Genomic DNA, 18350 nt, shown 5'->3' with positions numbered 1-18350 from the left:
CAGGGAAGAAGAAAATGATATACATAAATTGTTTCTTTTGAAGTTTTGCACAATCAATTTAGGCAATCTCATATGTATTTCAAGGATCTTCGAACGTACGGCCTTGTATCTGTGTTGGAACTTGCCGGGACAAAGCGATCTTTCTTTATTTCCGGGTTAATTTCCAGATATGTGGATCGTTAACACAGGGAATGACACATGGATGAAAACAGGTTCTGAATGCTTATTATAACTCGGGTGCCTGATACAGAGGTCCGACTGTATATGTAGACGTGCAGCACTTTAAAATATAAACCATAACACTTGTGCATCGTCCGCAAATGACAAACCCATCGGCAGTTCTCCAACCATACCACCATAAAACCAAGCAACACCAGTTCCCTCAGGGAGCAATTGTGTTCGTGCAAAATCACGTAATGTCCCATTGTCTTGGGTCGTGTGACCCGCCGTGAGCAGAGCGAGGCTGCACTGGATGACTTATATTTGTGGGTATTGGTTCACGAAAAAGTAAGTGACCACTATATTCGTTATTTGTGTGTGTCTGTCTGTCTGTCTGTCTGTCCCGAGCATAGCTCCGTGGGTTTTGATCCGATCCTGATAAAATTTTGGTGGGAGGTTTATATCATGATCTAGTTGTGTTTTCTGAGAATGGGCGTGGCTCCGCCCATAACATGTGTTTTTAGGAGGTAGCCAATTTCAATTTGCATCTTCTCCGAGGGGGTTTGTCGAATCTGGCAGGAGTTTCGGTATTTGATTAGCCCAATGGCACCTGCATAGCCCCACGGAGCTCGATTTTTCATTTTCGTCCCAAGGTCAAGGTCACAAGGTCACGAACTTAGAAAATTGCAAATTTTGACATAAAAATCATACGACCACCCAAACTTTGAGAGCTAGGATGACAATATTTTTTATGCATAATATTGAGGTCATTCCCCACCTAAAGTCTTGAAACCATTTTGCTCTATCTCGAACACCTTGCCCGTGGCGCCCCCTTCAACTTTGTTTTTACACTGATTTCATCAAAGTATAGATAATCCGAAGTGTGAAATGCCATATAGCCTATATGACGTTATATTGTTCATGGAATGTTCCAGAGGAAGTTTTGCACCAAAGGTCATAATCCTTGACCTTTGACCTTTAAAGTTCACAAAGGTCAAATTTTCAAAGTTGTGGGAATCGAACCGGGTTTTCGACCTTCTTCGACAAACTTACTCCAATAAGCTATAGCACGTTTCCCGTTTCCTTATTTTAATGTCCACAACATTGTTTTGTGACCTTTAAAGGTTATGCAAAGGTCAAATTTTGAAAGTTGTTGAACGAAACCGGGTTTTCGACATTTTGCAGCTAACAACCTGTCACTCGTACCACATCATGTTGATCATTTTTATAACTTGGTCAAAAATTATCACATTGTCTCATCCTTGACTTCTGAAACAATCTACATCGTCAAATACCGCTCGTGAATCATTGCAGTCTCCAGACTTGTTTTCATTTATGGTTTTTTTTTTTGATGATTTTTGTGATTTCTTCTGGGATATTAGCTTTGGGTTGCATGGGTATGCAAAATTTCAGCTTTCTAGCCCACCTAGAAGGTAGGCATTCAACATCTTCATTGAGTGAGTGAGTGAGTGGTTAGAAAAAGCATGACATTATATATATATATATATATATATATATATATATATATATATATATATATATATATATATATTTGTGTGGAAATATATTGTGTTTGTGAGCAAGTACGAGTGTTGACTCATCCTGGCAGGATACTTCACTTCACCTCAGCATGGCCACCTGCGTTCAAGGTTTTATTGCAGCGCTCACACTTGAGGCAGAAACGGTGCCAGTCCTTTCCAAGAGAAGTCACTTTTTCAGCTGGGACGAGATAGAGCATAGGAAAACAAGAATTAAAAACATGTTTACAGGTATACCTTCAAAAAACGTCGGCAAAGGTTGACCAAGATGGCACGACATCCAAGACAGGACCTGAGAATATTAATCTTCAACATTCGCCACAATTGGAAGAAATTTAAAAGCATTAAACAGAAGAAGTTCCTATCTTCTCAAGTGCAACACGTTAAAATGTCTTACAACTGCGGAAAATGTCAAAGATAAACGTTACAATGCTGTCTTGGGGCCCATCAATGATACACGGTACCAAAGGTTTAAATGTTTGAAATATAAACGACGCACATTTATATTTTGGCATGCAGGAGATGGAACTGGATACCAATGTAAACTGACTGTTACGTGTAAAATGTTGGGGCTTAAGGGGGAGTGAAACAAGAGCATCGAATAGAAAGGATGAGGAAATAAGTAGGCCCAATAGGGCCAGTTGCAAAACTTTGGAAAGGCTACTAGGCCATCAGCCATGGCTCAGAAAGTGCCTGAAAAATCAAGTTTCATTCCACTCATGGGGGGGGGGGGGTAGACAAAACCTTGATAAAATGAAAGTATATATCCAAATACATATGTATCCAAAAGTTCTCCACTCAAATAGCTGCAGTTATCGTGCATTTTCATCTTGAAAATCGATGCATTCCCCACTTGGATCACGTGGGAGCCACGTGACGCCTTGACAGCCAATAGATCGGCTGACATCGTATGCAAATTACGTCAGACTGTCATGTGACCAACTAAGTTGTCCAAGATGGCAGCTTCCTGCAGGGAGGAAATCACTGGCAGCTGATCAGCGATTTTTGATGAATATGGCCAGTGAGGACGCTCCGCCGTGTATTATTCACCAGGACAATGTAGCGAACGAAGAAGTCAAAAGTTTTACGTCTGTAAGATGGGATAAATGGAGAGTGTCAACGAATAGCTCGTCTTCGACGGTCACGAACGACGTTTATCCGAGTGCTGGCGCGGGAGGACTAACTTCGATCATGGGCCTATTGTACCCGGAGTGCCGGTGTAAAGATTTCAAGCTACCCACCTTTCAAGTTACCTCCCGGTAATCTGAAATCGATTTCAAGTTACCCTCGGTCCTGGTGAATAATACACTGGGGAGCGTCCTCACTGGCCATATTCATCAAAAATCGCCAATCAGCTGTCGGTGATTTCCTCCCTGCAGGAAGCTGCCATCTTGGACAACTTAGCTGGTCACATGACAGTCTGATGTAATTTGCATACGATGTCAGCCGATCTATTGGCTGTCGAGGCGTCACGTGGCCCACACGTGATCCGAGTGGAGAAAATTCAAATGAGAGAGCGCGGAGAATGTATCGATTTTCAAGATGAAAATACACAATAACTGCAGCTATTTGAGTGGTGAACTTTTGGATACATACTATCATATTATTAAGGTTTTGTCTACCTCCCCCCCCCCTCATGAGTGGAACGAAACTGCACGATACAGCTTACGGCTGATGGGCTATACCATTTAAACGAGTGTGAAGTAAGAAAGAGGAAAATTAGAGAACATGGAAATGAGGCAAATAAATGAATTAAATGTGGGAGAAAGGGGGATGAAAAGGCTTAAATAAAAGAAAGTCAGAGTTAAAAAAAAAAAAAACAACTAGGAATTGCTAGATCTGATAATCATCAGATGTTTTCACAAATTTACATCTCAATTAGAAAAATTATACAATCAAAGCAGCAAATTAAAATTTCATAAATTTTCCATTCATTTTGCACGAGGAAATGGTTTATTCAGCACCAGCCACATGGAGTGACAACTTCCCCTCATGAGGAGCTGATACTGCACGTATATCACAAGCCAAGACGATGGTACTATATTAAACTAGAACGGCACTCGGTGAAGCACTTACATTTGCCAAGCTGAAGAGTTTACGCTTTGTATCCCGCTGATAGGCCGGATCGGAACCAAAATCTAATTGACTTGTTCTCATCACCTCCCAACTCATCCACCTAGTTTTGTCACAACCCGTACACAACTGCTTGAGATATCATGCTACATATCGTTTTTGGCCCGATCCCTCAATTGTGAACAATCACTTGAAAAATGATTATCTAAAAATTATCGAATCCGGATTCGGACCTTCACCAAAATTGAATCGATTCGTCCTCATCACACATTCAACCTGTCCACAAAATTTCGTCCAAATCCATCCACAACTTTTTGAGATATCCTGCTTAAAGACAAATAAACAGACAGACAGACACGTGAAAACATAACCTCCGTCCACCTTCGGTGGTGAAGGTGCCAACGGATTAATCATCGTGGTGCTGGGGATTTTAACCTGGGATCCCAGTCCCCTGAGAAACGCACTCGGATGGAAATACCCAACAGGCCCACCCAAAAATCATCAAATCTCTGCTTGTACATATGATTATTAAAACATTCACTGAGATTATCAAAGTTCAGTGGAAATCATACAGTCCAGGTGCTTGAGAGCACAAAACCTACGAGATCCTGAAGCCAGGTACTGACAACATTCAATTGGTAATTCCTGTGAAGGGGGAAAGCCAATTGGTGTATTCACTGTATTATAACAGGAGCTTCAATCATATCAAGAGGAGAGTGGTATGGTGGTTACAAATGCTTAAGGCCTCGATGCAGTGCCTCACTGGCGCTAGTTAGACTATCGTGGTTTATCAGAGCAAGGATTTCAGTTGTTTAATCTAGTGTGGAAGCTAAAGATCCAATGGTGATACTTGACCTTTGGTGAACCCACCCTTTAATTGTCTCTCTGTCCTCATGCCATCCTCACAAGGATGGGGTAAGATGTTAATAAATAATACCACAATGAACCAGTCAGGCTAAGATAGTTTTCGTGTTTGAACAGTGGCATTTGGCACTGCCATTTACAAGGAAGGGATTTGTATTCAAAAGGATTGACGATGTGAAAGCCGTCGTATTTTTTCTCCTTTCTCCTCGATGTTTTCACCGAATAAAAAGGCTAATTTCTATGAGGATTAAGGCAAGCCACCTGAGATGGCACTGAGGGAACCTGCTTCACCATATAATTATCAATGCATCAGACTCATTTCAGAGCAGTGGTGCTGCCAAAGCAGTCTCTGGTTAAGTGTTATTCTAGGTGGTTTGCCATTGCATTAACAACAGTCTGCCAGGGCAGGAATTTGGCATTTGGCCAGGGGGCCGGCGATTGGGATTACGTTGGGATTACGGGTTTCTTGGGTCAAAAACTAAGATCCAGGCTTTCGGTGACATCTTGGATGCTGCTGTCCTGTCTGTGTCTGTTTGTGGTGAGGATGTTGAGGTTGTGGAGAGATTCACTTACCTTGGCAGTGATATTCATGTCTCTGCTGGCTGCGAGTCAGAGGTCAATAGACGTCTGGGTCGGGCCTGGGGAGTCATGGATTCACTGGATCATGGGGTGTGGCGCTGCCGGTACCTGTGCGGAAGGACGAAAGTCCGAGTCTTCAGGTCCTTGGTACTTCCAGTCTTGCTCTATGGGTGCGAGACTTGGACTCTGACCAAGGATCTGAGACGGAGACTTAATTCCTTTGGTACCAGGTCTCTTCGGAGAATCCTTGGCTCTCGCTGGTCGGATTTTGTGTCCAACGAGCGGTTGCTGAGAGAGACTCTGATGAGATTTGTTACCTGCATAGTCCGTGAGCGTCAGTTGCGGCTGTATGGACATGTGGCTCGTTTTCCTGACTCTGATCCTGCTCACCAGATTCTCTCAGCGAGGGAGTCTCATGAGTGGAGGAGGCCAGTGGGTCGACCATGTGCCTCATGGTTGCAACAGGTTGACCATCATCTCAAGGAGATGGGGATGGGCCTGGCATCTGCCTGGGGGATGGCCAGACGGAGGCCCCTGGAGTACCGGCGGAAAGTGGACGCAGCGACGTGCTGTTCTGGCACATGCTCCCATACCTGACCTGACCTGCCGGCGATAGCTCATCTACTCTTCTCAAAAGACACCATAGAGATCTGTGACGTGCACCGACGATCAGTGCCAGCAGACGGGTCCTCCGGTTTAATGCTAAACCGATGGGCATAGCACACATTGGTACATAGTGCTACGTGCGAAATGCCAGGATGGCACCTTCAACACATTCAAACCCAGGCTAGACAGCTCAAAGATGAGTGCACCTACCTTCAAGCAATCCTAGCAGCCTGCTACATAATTTGACAATGTAACATAAGGAGACCTATTATTCAACTTACCCAAGGCTAACCGAACAACAGCTCATCCTTGGTCTCAATAACCTTCAGTGGCAATGCTACGGACCAAACCGGAGCATATTCACTTAAGATTGAGACATGAGCAAATCCACTGTCAGCTATAAAGTCTCGTTGGCATAATGGTTAAGGCCCAGTCACACCTTGACGTTTTAGCCAGGAATGGCAACGTATAAAAATGCATGTAAAACGTTGGCGTACGCTGAAGTTTTGAGTTTTTTTTTTAAGTTTTGGTCATATTCATAACGTGTTGGTCGTATGCATAATGTTTTAGTAACGGGCACAGAACGTTTCGTTGTGTTAAAGATAACTTATACCAACGAATGCTTAGCCTGTTGTCGGCGTTCACAACCTATGCCCAACGATAGTTTAACTTAGTCATAGTGCGCTGCACGTAATGCCGACGAACTTGTGGCGTTCTCTGTTAAAAACCTGCCGCTTGCCGATTTAAATCATAACCGCCTGAAAATTGGAAGCGTCAACATCGCAGTTACACCTTGACGATTTAGCCAGCGTATGCCGACCTATGAAAAATGTGTCTAAAACGCTGGGACACGTCGAATACGGTATGGGTAAGTTGTGTATACGTTAGGAGCACGATGAAAAACAATGAAGTACGCTGGCATATTACGTGGTACGTCTAGTACGTCGTGAAAATTCAAGCATGTTGAAAATTTTATGACATACTCGACGGATGGCTCACAATTTCCGCATACGCTGGCATAAGTTCTCGGCACGCTCCGCAATTGTTTACACACGTCGGCCACACGTTACTTGTAAGTTACTCATAAGTCGAGGTAATGTTTAGCATACCCGAAACTTAATTTTTAACCTATGAGTAACGTGCTTTGAACCTATTAGTAGCGTGCTTTGAACCTATGTGTAACGTATCTCAAACGCACATTGGCGTATGTAGACGAATTTGATTGACGTCTTCCGGACGACCACAGAACTTACTGAACGTGTTTCGACCTTACAGCTAACCGTATAATGGCGTATTGGCAGCGTTTAGGGGAATTGGTATATACAAATGGGCTTCACAAGAGGAACCCATCAGTGTTCCAGACTCCATGTTGAGTAGATGTCAATGTCAGTAGCAGTGGCAGTAGCAGTAGTAGTCGTTCGAGAGAATTTAGTGATGTCGATGTTATTTATAGTAGTATTCGTAGTATTTCGAGAGAATTTAGTGATGTCGATGTTAGTAGTAGTAGTTCGAGAGAATTTAGTGATGTCGATGGTAGTAGTAGTAGTAGTAGCAGCAGTAGTTCGAGAGAATTTAGTCATGTCGATGTTGGTAGTAGTAGTTGTAGCAGTAGTTCGAGAGAATTTAATGATGTCGATGTTATTAGTAGTAGTAGTGGTAGTTTGAGAGAATTTAGTGATGTCGATGTTGGTAGTAGTAGTAGTAGTAGTAGTAGTAGTAGTACTTTCAAGTAACGTGTTGCAAAGTGTGAACAACGTTCGTGTAGCGTGCTTACAAAATGTCACTCATAGGTTAGAAATAAGTTTCGGGTACGCTAAACATTACCTCGACGTGTTTCGACTTATGAGTAACTTACAAGTAACGTGTTTCAACGTGTGTCAACGATCGCATAACGTGCCTACAACTTATGGCCAGCGTAGTGGAACGTGCGAGTCATACGCCGGCATACGTCGTAAAATTTCAAGCATGAAAAAATTTGAGGAAAACCCCAAAGTTCAACGTTTAAAGCCAGCGTACTACCACTTATGGCAGTGTTTTTCAGCGTGGTCTTAACATATACAAAACGTACCCATAACGTATTCGACGTGTACCAGCGTTTTACACAAATTTTCCAAAAATCGGCATAAGCTGGCTAAAACGTCAAGGTGTGACTGGGCCTTTAGAGGGGATCCAAAGACTAAAGAAATGGTTGGTGATATTCCTCATTTGACACTTCGAATTTAATAAGGACGAAGCATGGACAAACAACCATTGTGCAGGTTTGATCGGCCGAATGATTCCTCCTGCAGTGAAGTTCCTTGCAAAGGAATTGAAGTTCTCCCCCCCCCCATCCCTTTACCCTACCCTCCTCCCCTCTTTTCATGTCAGTTCGTCCCATGGTCAACTCGACCTTGCTCTTGTATGAGCCTCACTCCTGGAAAGAAAACAACACCGACAACAAAAACCAGTAAAAGTTAATTTTTTTTTTCTTGAGTGTCTTTATGACAAACTAAAACGGGCACTCAATAGAGCGCATACCTTCGCTAACGCTACATTTTGCCCCCCCCCCAGAAACCGTTGATTGTGAGGGTATTTAATCCCATACCACATCTGCCATCTCATATGTGTTATGATAGCTTAAAAACATTAAATTTCCTGCTGTTTGACACTGATTCACATACATTGTGCAATTTCTGTATGAACTCCCTCACCTTTTTGGGTGTCGGTGTCAAGTCAATCTGATGACAACTGGTCACATTATAAGAAATTATTTTCTGGCATTTTAGGGGCATTTCGCACACACGAGTTTCTGTTTTTCTAAATAAGTTATTTATTGTGAACAAACAAACATTCATTGTACAAAAATGACGATTTTGACCTTTTCATGACCTTGACCTTTGTACTCTTAATTTTGTAATTGGTATTAGAGTGTGGGGAAAGCCTGGTGTGTTGGCGCAGTGGTTAGGGCAGTAGCTTGGGAACCAAAAGGTCCTGAGTTCAAGCCCCGTTGGGCCACTGAATTAATACACCAGGGGGTTGACTCAGCCTGTCATCCTTCCGAGGTTGGCGAAATGAGTACCAGTGTACTGGGCCGGTGTATACCCGGGTTAAAATAGGTGTACCATATCCCTGTGTCGTAAGAGGCGACCAGGGTTGCGTCAGGAAGGGCATCCGGCGTAAAGCATGTGCCAAATCACTATGCGGATCATACGGATGATCCGCTGTGGCGACCCCTTACGGGAGCAGCCGAAAGAAGTAGAAGAAGTAGAAGAAGAAGTAGAAGAAGAAGTAGAAGAAGAAGTAGAAGAAGAAGTAGAAGAAGAAGTAGAAGAAGAAGTAGAAGAAGAAGTAGAAGAAGAAGTAGAAGAAGAAGTAGAAGAAGAAGTAGAAGAAGAAGAAGTAGAAGTAGAAGTAGAAGAAGAAGAAGTAGAAGTAGAAGTAGAAGAAGAAGAAGAAGTGTGGGGAACAGAACAGTCAACATTTTGGTTTTGGTTTCATGCAAATCGGATAAGAATTGACCGTGTTATGACTAAAACTGCACATTTTGCAATGTCGTGACCCCCCCCCCCAACCTTCGACTCCCAACCGCTAATAAGGGTTATTACGTCATTGTGTCATGTCACATATCACAAGATGGGGCATTGAATTCTGAACATTTTGGCATTAGTTGCATGCAAATTGGATACAAATTGACCACGCTATGGTAAAAAGACGATTTTGGCCTTTTCATGACCTTGACCTTGACCTTTGACCCGATCGCTCCCAAAATCTAATCAAATGGTCCTCGGATAATAACCAATCATCCCACCAAATGTGCTGCGATTCAGTTCAATACTTTTGGAGTTATGCGAATAACAAACAAACAAAAAAAACACACATATTCACAAATAAATAAATAAATACACAGCGATCAAAACATAACCTTCGCAAAAAAGTTTGTGAAGGTAATTACAGGATCCCCTACACGAAACCTACCTGGGGCACCAACCAATACCTCTCCCAGGATTCTATGATCAGGAGGGATTCTGTATGGAGAATCTCCACCCCCCCCACACCCCAGGACCTCTTTGCAAGATGTAAAATAAAACAAAATAAACTAGAGGGGGAGCACTCGGTAGAGTGCAAAACCTCCGCCGCCAATACTGCTAGGTCACTCAAGTGAACCTGATATCCTATTCATTCAATTTGACGTCAACAGTGCTCACAGAGTTATAGTTTGCAACTTTCCCTTTAACTTTTAACGTTTACATACTCAATTCATTCGTCATAACTAGATTCCTTGAGACAGAAATTGATTTTACGTGGGTATATCCACCTGAAGTTCCAAAATCAGCCGCAATTATAATTTTGGCATGTTTTTTTGTTGGAAATCACTTATAACATGTTGAAATGCAGAAAAAAAAAAAAAATCGAAATTTTGTTGAAAAAAAAAAAATTGCAAACTTTTTTTTTTCTCTAACAATTTTTTTTGGGGGGGTTGGAAATCACTTAAAACATGTAAAAATGCAAAAAAAAATCGAAATTTTGTTGAAAAAGTTGCAAAATTTTTTCTCTTACAATTTTTTTTTTTTGGGAGGGGGGGGTTGGAAATCACTTAAAACATGTAGAAATGCAAAAAAAAATTCTTTTTGGGGGGGGGGACAATTTTTTTTGGAGGGGTTGGAAATCACTTAAAATATGTAGAAATGCAAAAAAAAAAAATTATTTTTTCTCAATTTTTTGGGGGAGGTTGGAAATCACTTAAAATATGTAGAAATGCAAAAAAAAAAAATTTTTTCTCTAACAATTTTTTTTTGGGGGGTAACATTTTTTTGAGGGGGGGTTGGAAATCACTTAAAACATGTAGAAATGCAAAAAAAAAATTTATAACAATTTTTTTGGGGGGGAGGTAACAATTTTTTTTTGGGGGGGGGGGGTTGGAAATCACTTAAAACATGTAGAAATGCAAAAAAAACAAACATTTTTCTTTCTCTAACAATTTTTTTTTTGGGGGTGGGGGAGGACAAAGTCCAAAATTTAATGGCATGATCCTTGGACTATACCTAACCCCCCCACCAAGTTTCGCCGAAATCCGTCGAGGAGTTTTTCCGTAATACACAAACAAACAGAAAGGGGTGAAAACAGTAACCTCCATCCATCTTCGAAGATGGCGGGGGTTAATAAATAAATAAATAAATAAAGAACATCATCATACGACGAGGATGCCACTCGGTAGAGCGCATACCTCCGCCAGACTGAAAAGTTTATGTTTTATAGCCCACCGATCTACATCCGTGCGGTCATACCTTCACCAAAATCTAATCGACCTGATCTCGTCACCAATCTAACGCATACACCAAGTTTTGTCCGAATCTGTCCACAACGTTTTGAAATACCATTCTGTACTATATATCATTTTTGGCCCCACCACCTCTCATTGGTGAAGAATCGCTCGATGCGTATCCGGATTTGGATCTTCACCAAAACCTAATCAATTCGTCCTCGGCACACACCAAACCGATCCATCAAGTTTCGTCCAATCCATCCCTAACTTTTTGAGTTATCCTGCTCACAGACAAACAGACGAACAGACAAGCAGGGACGAAAACGTAAGCTCCGTCCACCTTCGACGGTCGAGGTAATAAAAGGGAAATTTTTTTTGACAAATACCGCCTGCCAAAGCAACATTTTCTGTGACCACACAGAGGTTTGTAACCTTTACCCAGTTTAGAAATGTAACCTTTAACCAGCCAGTCAGATTGGGGACACAGCACGAGCATGTGGAGAATGTTATTTACAAATTGTTATGAAATTGCAATCACAAGAACCAAAATTACAAACGTTCAAATGTTTGCACAATTGCTGCGAAGCACTCATCGAGTTTGAGATTTTGGGCGAAGAGTAAACAACCGACACCATGAGAGGAGCAACGCCGTGTAAATAAACTCGATCAAACCGTACAGTTCGAACAGACTGGGCTGCGGTAAAAGTCTCTCACGAGAAAGAATCCTGTGATCCAGATTACCATTTCCGTCGGAGCGAAACGTCGTCGTCGCAAGTTAAAAACAATACGTTGCACATCCTCACACAACAGTTTGGAAGGTCAAATGTGCGGAAAAGAAGAAAAATTCCAGATTGAGCGAAGCGTGTCAGGGGCACCATGAGGATGATGGAACATTTGAATCGTGTGGCTCTGAACTATATGCGTCGACGAGAAGCTGCTCACAGCAAAAAAAATTATATTAAAACAAAGCAAATGTTTCATCACAATCACAATTACGCCTCGACAATCTGCAGGTGTGATCATTGTATCGAAGAGCCATGCCACAAATATGACTCGGGTAAGTAGCAATTTACCAAAAGGACTACTACTACTACGCCTAAATTATTCGCATCTTTTTATGGGTTTGGCTTTAGCTGGAGAACAGTTTTGCCCATTGTATCGAAGAGCCATGCCACAAATATGACTCGGGTAAGTAGCAATTTACCAAAAGGACTACTACTACTACGCCTAAATTATTCGCATCTTTTTATGGGTTTGGCTTTAGCTGGAGAACAGTTTTGCCCAAGTTTTTCATGGACCAGGTGGCTCGGTCTGACGGTCAACTGAAGGTGGCAAGTATTTGGAATGTGATAACTCGCATACTCGACGGGAAAGACACAATGACACCTTAATCGTCCACCAAGCACCAGTGCTGCCGGTAGACGGATATTCTGGTCTAACGTCTTTCTGATGGACGGCGCATACATTGACGCCTTGCCCTGCACGCGAAACACCAGAATGACAGTTTATAGCTGGGTCGGGATTTGAATCCGGGCTAGACAGCTCAAAAGCGAGTGTGCGGTGCACACCTCGAAGCTATCCCTACCAACCCTTCTGAGATTCCAAAGTAGCACAACACCGATTTGTAGTCGGGGCACCACATAACTGGTGCATTAATGATGTGCAAGGGCAATGACACGACAAGTTCACTTATCATTCCAAGTTGATAGCAGATAACAACAAAAAAATTGTTCAGCTGGAGTATGATGTTGGCCCCAGTTGAGGCATGGTGGATTCTCGTTGGAGGGAGGGGCATCCGACATGGTAATGGTGCCAGTATGATCGTGCGAATGAGTTATTAATGAACCTGGAACTATGTTCTGTGGAGCTTTATGTGCGCATTATATCCATCCATTCCATTGGGACCAGTCACGATGCTCTCTGTACAGAGCATCGCTGCTGCTGAAGTCGTCTCCTGGGCTATCGGGCACAATCCTGGACGGGTCACCACTCTGACACAGGACACTCGAATGGCTCAATCTTCCCAGCAAGATGGTACTCATTTTGCTGACCTCAGAAGGATAACAGGCTGAGTCAACCCCACCTGATATCAATTCAACAGAAAATCGGGATTTTAATTCAGGACCCAAGGATCCCAAGCCTGCCACCCGAACAATTAAGCCAACACTAAGCATACACATTTTCTAAAATAAGTCAAGTCATCATTTTAAAAAACATTTCAACACAAATTGAGATTTTCACAAAACCTGGTGGAAGCCTTCCTCATGATAGTCACCCAAGTCTGTTAAGAGTGAGAGCGTACTTTTAAAAGTGTATCACCATGGCGTCAAAAGAAAAGTCTTTCCAGGTAATGCTCGCATATCAAGCATGGAATGTTGAGAAAATTTTGATGATCAACTTAAATGGTCAACATCTAGTGAGCTACAGGATCATTGGACTTTTTCCAAATGTATTCAGCCACCGAAGCACAGAAATATATGAGGTCCGACAATAAAGTTCAGGAATTAAAGTAAAAGTGCTTCAAAGCATCATTGGAAGTCGTCGTCTGAAAGGCCATTTAGCTCATTGGTCACGGCTCTCTGGATCTCTTCTATTGATGCAAAATGAGTTCCTTTCATTGGAGTTTTGGATGTCGGTCAGATCGTACCAACACCCTCACCCTTTCGACATTTTCATCCGTTTTGGCAAATCGATGGGTGTCCCGACTGTGCGTCATCATGAATTAATGTCCGTTCTCCCTTCTGCCAACCTCTTGGCCCACTCAAACACACGAGATCTTGACATCGAGTCTTCACTGTACATCAGCTTGTCAAAAATGGCCGTGACACTTTCGTTTAGTTTTACTAAAAACTTGATGACACTGTTCCATAAATTTGTCGTTCATCTTCACAACACGATTGCAACAAAACTCCAGTACGGCTACAAAACCAAACCGATCGATAAAACGGCCAACACAGGACTGACGGGAAGATAATAATGCACATCCAATGACGAAACCACGGCAGTGCTGCCACCTGTAGAGAAAAAAAACCCATCAGTCCTGGAACTTTTTTGTCAGACCTCATATATCCCTCAATGTTTTAAATGTATACCGTACATCCATTCATGCTCACAGGAACACATCTTCAGTGGAAGGTGGTGAGGAAAAGTGTGCAAAGATTATCAGCCAATGGAATATATAATTTAACCCTGCGTTAGTACCATGGTTTTTTTTTACACCATTAGTACCCTGGGATGTTTGAGCACCCCAACTTTAAAATTTTTAAAATGAAGCATGTAAGCAAAACTAGCATGAAGTTCAACTCATTTATTTAGTGAACGTATGCAGGATTATACATATAATTATATTTCAGTTTGATTTCATAGTACATGAGTACATAAATGCATCAAGACAATAATAGAAAACAAAATTTATCAAAACTCATCAGCTACAGCAGAAACATCCTCATCACTCACTTTCATCACCTGATATATTTATTTTGGCACTCAATGCAACTGACAGTCAACTTGCTGTGTTCTTTACATGCATGTTTACCACACTGGTTACACACCGTTTTCACTTTATGATCGCGTGACCTGGGACAGAATGCACATCTCTTTGCCCACTGTGACGAGTGGGGTTGTGGGGGCATTGGGCATGCAGGGAACCTTCTTTTTGATAATTTCTGGTTTATTCTTACCTCCAGAATTTGGGTCAATTTTGTCATCATAGTGCATGCTGCTGACAAGAACATTGTTCTCCTTCTTACTCTGTGGGATGTATGAAACAAGTGTCATTTTGTCTGTGAAACCAAATATGCTGTCATAATTACATCTGTTCTTTGTCTCTAAGAATTCCTTAGGAATTTCAGGCTTATTTTTTCAGTACCTTGTTAGTACCCTGAGGTATTGTCTCTCTGCCCACTGAGAAATGACGTCTACCTCTCACAAGAGTTCCCACAGGACCATGAAAAATTTTGAGCGCACTCAACACACAGAATTGTGAAGCTACTGCAGAGAAAATGGATATTAGTGCACACATCTATAGAAAATTGGGGTTTCCAAACACCCCAGGGAACTAACGCAGGGTTAAATTTATGTGCGAAATCACATGGTTAATGTGACACTCCCAACATGCCATAAATCACATGACACTCACCTTAACTCGCACGCCACCAACAACAAACTCGCTCACAGAACAGCTCCCACAACCATTGTATCAATATTTTACAAAACGGGACCACCACCGGAGCAAGGATAATTTTGATATTTCAATCTGTGCACCAGTTGAGAATTATGATTTGTCTTTTAACATCAATACAATTTTCTGCAAAATAAAACAATGGGGTTTACAAAGTATAGATTAGAAGACCAACAAATAAGCCTTATTGTTGTTATTTTATCCCAGTATGACAGAATTGCTCAGAAGTAGCAGACTCACCTTTGAGCTGTCAAGTCTGGGTTTGATTCCCAATGCGATTATAAACCGTCGGATTGGTGCTTTACCAGGCAGGGTGGTGCTTCAACAAACGTGTCGTCGCTCAGGTTGAGGTCAAGCTGGACTATTCGTCTGCTTGAATCTATTGCTGTTGGAGGGTCAAAAATCCCATGGTCTCCTTCACAAAGAATAGGCCATTGTGTGCATGCACTCAAGAAAAATTCCCAATTCCTGCCATGACTTGTACCGCTTGGGAGGTGACGGCAAACCACTCAGTGTATTCTTTACCAGAGACCGTTTTGGCAGTGCTGACACTCCGAAAAGGATATGGACTCTTAGAACAGTGGAGTATACGGAGGCATCACATTAGTGGCCTACTGACACCTAAAATGATCCAAACCGGCATTCTGGTGCTGAATAATGGATATACACACACGACTGGATCCAACATGATTCCACTTTCAAATTCAGCTCTGGTTTAGGATCTAGACCCCCAGATAGCCCAGCATGATGATGATCATGCAGTTTGGACTTGATAATCATTCTTCCTGCATTATGCAGAACTCAAGACAGTGCTTGCACCACTTATAGGAGCACAACCATACACTGCCTCCTGTCGACAGATGAAGGCAGGAATTTGGCAAAGGCAGTGAGTGGTACGCACGCACGCACACAGGCCTACTCTTTTGAAAGGTGACATCAATTCATGAAAGCAAGCGATAGCAAATAAGACAGCCAGCTTAAAGTTCCCACCTCGATGGTGGCACGCCACAACACCATCTGCTAGGCACAAGGACGATATACTGAGCAAGATCCCATTGTGTTGGAAAAGAAACGTTACCAGGGTTACCGCGCCATTCCGAATAAGTCCGAAAATTCCAAGAGAACGTTACCATTTCAGACACAACCTTATTTATCCACCAAGCAACCGCGTCGTCATGTAGTAGCTCATCGTACTCACCAATTCAGAAGATTCGAGAATCGAGCAGAAAACCTGAATCAGTCATTTGTACCCAGAATTGTGGGGCAAAGGCATGCGCCGATGCCCCCCCCACTACCCCCATAGTATCCCAAACATGACCAAGATGATCAACGGCCAGCTTCGTGGCTCCCATGGGGACGACATGCTCCATGATGCTGCATCATGAAAAATGTCATTACTCGGCGAATCTGGCATTTTATCTTCCAACCAAGAACGAGACGTCCCGTTAACCCCCCCCCCCCAAGCACCCAGGGATCACGATGCCACGACGATGACGTCATCGTTAACAGAGCAAAATGACGTCACGATATCCATCGAATTTGAAATGAATGGCCAGCAGCGCACAGAGGAGGCAGCTAACTGACGTGCTGTTTTGGAATGCCGGCAGAACGCCAGAGGTAAACGGTTTTAGGATATTCAGCGATGTACACAAGTCCATGCAAGTTCATCGTCGTCGTCGTTCTCTCAAACAAGTTACCCGCCAAATTTACCCATCAAGGCACCGTCCAGTCGGTGCGTCAACACACACACACAACCACCCGGATGGTTCGAACGAGTACAAACGACTCACTCCACTCTCCCTCCCTTTCCACTGGACACGGCGACACGATGAGCCGTTCACGCGGATATTACAGCCATGATGGATTTACAGTGACATTTTTTTTTTCTGAAACGTTTGCTATTTGAATCAACGTTTACAGGGAGCGCGGGCACGAACATCTCGCCGTGAGGAATGAATGGACGTAGAACGCGCTCGCAGCTCCCAACAAAGCGCGTTCTCACCGAAATACACACACTTGTCACACTTAGGGCACTTGGACATCTCGCCGTCTGCACCGCGTGTCCGCAGGGCGTTGGCGCCGGTTCGCCGGACGAAGAGTACGGGATGGATCGAGACGAGAGGAGAATGGCGCGAATGTGTTTCAGGTCACGCGCGTGCTTTGTTATCTCGCGTCAGGCCACGCCCCCTCCACCCCACGACGTCCTCTAACCCCCCCCCCCACTTTCCCCACAAACATCCCTCCACCCACCTCCTCACGGCGGAGCTAAAGCGATTGCTGTTGTTGAGTTCCACTCGACACCGTCAGTCTGCCCACCGAGCCGGCCCGGCCATGGTGCCTTCTGGAAGGTCAGCGGTTCGAACCCCAGCGGCGTCGGACCTGACAAAAAAAAATAACCGTGAATTTTTTACCTCAGCACTGAAAAAAAAGGATGTTTGTGTGTCTGTCAATCTTACAAACGTCAGTTTATGATCGAGGAACAAATTAATTGATATCGAATGTTGTATTTTGAACACGAAACCGGGAAAAACGAACGTGAAGTTTCTCAGTACTTCAACTAGCCCGAAGTCTCGGCCAGATTGCGCAAGCACACAGAGCAGAGATTAAAAAAAAATTCCAGTCTCTCTCTCTCTCTCTCTCTCTCTGTCTCTGTCTCTGTCTCTGTCTCTGTCTCTGTCTCTGTCTCTGTCTCTGTCTCTGTCTCTGTCTCTGTCTCTGTCTCTGTCTCTGTCTCTGTCTCTGTCTCTGTCTCTGTCTCTCTCACACACTCTCTCTCTCTCTCTCTCTTTTTCTCTCTCTTTTTCTCTTTCTTTTTCTCTCTTTTTCTCTCTCTCTCTCTCTCTCTCTCTCTCTCTCTCTCTCTCTCTCTCTCTCTCTCTCTCTCTCTCTCTCTCTCTCTCTCTCTCTCTCTCTCTCTCTCTCTCTCTCTCTTACTGTTTTTAAGGACATCCGTCAGAAGGGACACCACCAACAGGCACGAATAACTGTCACATGTTTAAATGCGGCGGTGTGAAAGACGGTGTATCAACGGCGGTAAAATTCGGGAATTTTTTTTTCTTTGAAACTAAAAAATCTTCATCTATCTATAATTCCAGCAATGTGTGTGTGT

The 18350-nt window shown here is 43.1% G+C and overlaps 1 protein-coding gene and 2 long non-coding RNA genes across 7 annotated transcripts in view; 1 reads left to right on the top strand and 2 right to left on the bottom strand.

Moving 5' to 3' along the window:
• The window catches only part of LOC147012254 (cysteine-rich protein 2-like), a 47435-nt gene extending 30012 nt beyond the window's left edge, over nucleotides 1-17423 (bottom strand). Inside the window, exons 1-2 of the mRNA XM_085856150.1 lie at nucleotides 17244-17423; nucleotides 1784-1878 (exon numbers count right to left, since the gene is read on the bottom strand). Coding sequence (XP_085712276.1) covers nucleotides 1784-1878; nucleotides 17244-17283 — 135 coding nt within the window. The 5' untranslated portion in view covers nucleotides 17284-17423. The remainder of the gene's footprint in view (nucleotides 1-1783; nucleotides 1879-17243) is intronic.
• Nucleotides 13151-17229, bottom strand: LOC147012255 (uncharacterized). Its single transcript, XR_015051540.1, has 2 exons — nucleotides 14742-17229; nucleotides 13151-14075 (listed from the first exon to the last, which is right to left on the bottom strand). It is a non-coding gene; the product is annotated as an uncharacterized LOC147012255 (long non-coding RNA).
• A 36-nt stretch (nucleotides 17424-17459) lies between the features above and the next one.
• The window catches only part of LOC147012253 (uncharacterized), a 61567-nt gene continuing 60676 nt past the window's right edge, over nucleotides 17460-18350 (top strand). For 4 of the 5 annotated variants that reach the window (XR_015051534.1, XR_015051532.1, XR_015051535.1 and 1 more), the window contains exon 1: nucleotides 17460-17589. This is a non-coding gene — a long non-coding RNA (uncharacterized LOC147012253). The remainder of the gene's footprint in view (nucleotides 17590-18350) is intronic. The other variant, XR_015051536.1, reaches the window with a different exon arrangement.

Source organism: Eptatretus burgeri, chromosome 15, assembly GCF_056783735.1.
Source record: "Eptatretus burgeri isolate ZD-2024b chromosome 15, Ebu_testis_v1, whole genome shotgun sequence".
NCBI lineage: Eukaryota > Metazoa > Chordata > Myxini > Myxiniformes > Myxinidae > Eptatretus > Eptatretus burgeri.
Note: the sequence above shows the minus strand (reverse complement) of the source record. Positions and strands in the feature narration are given on the sequence as shown.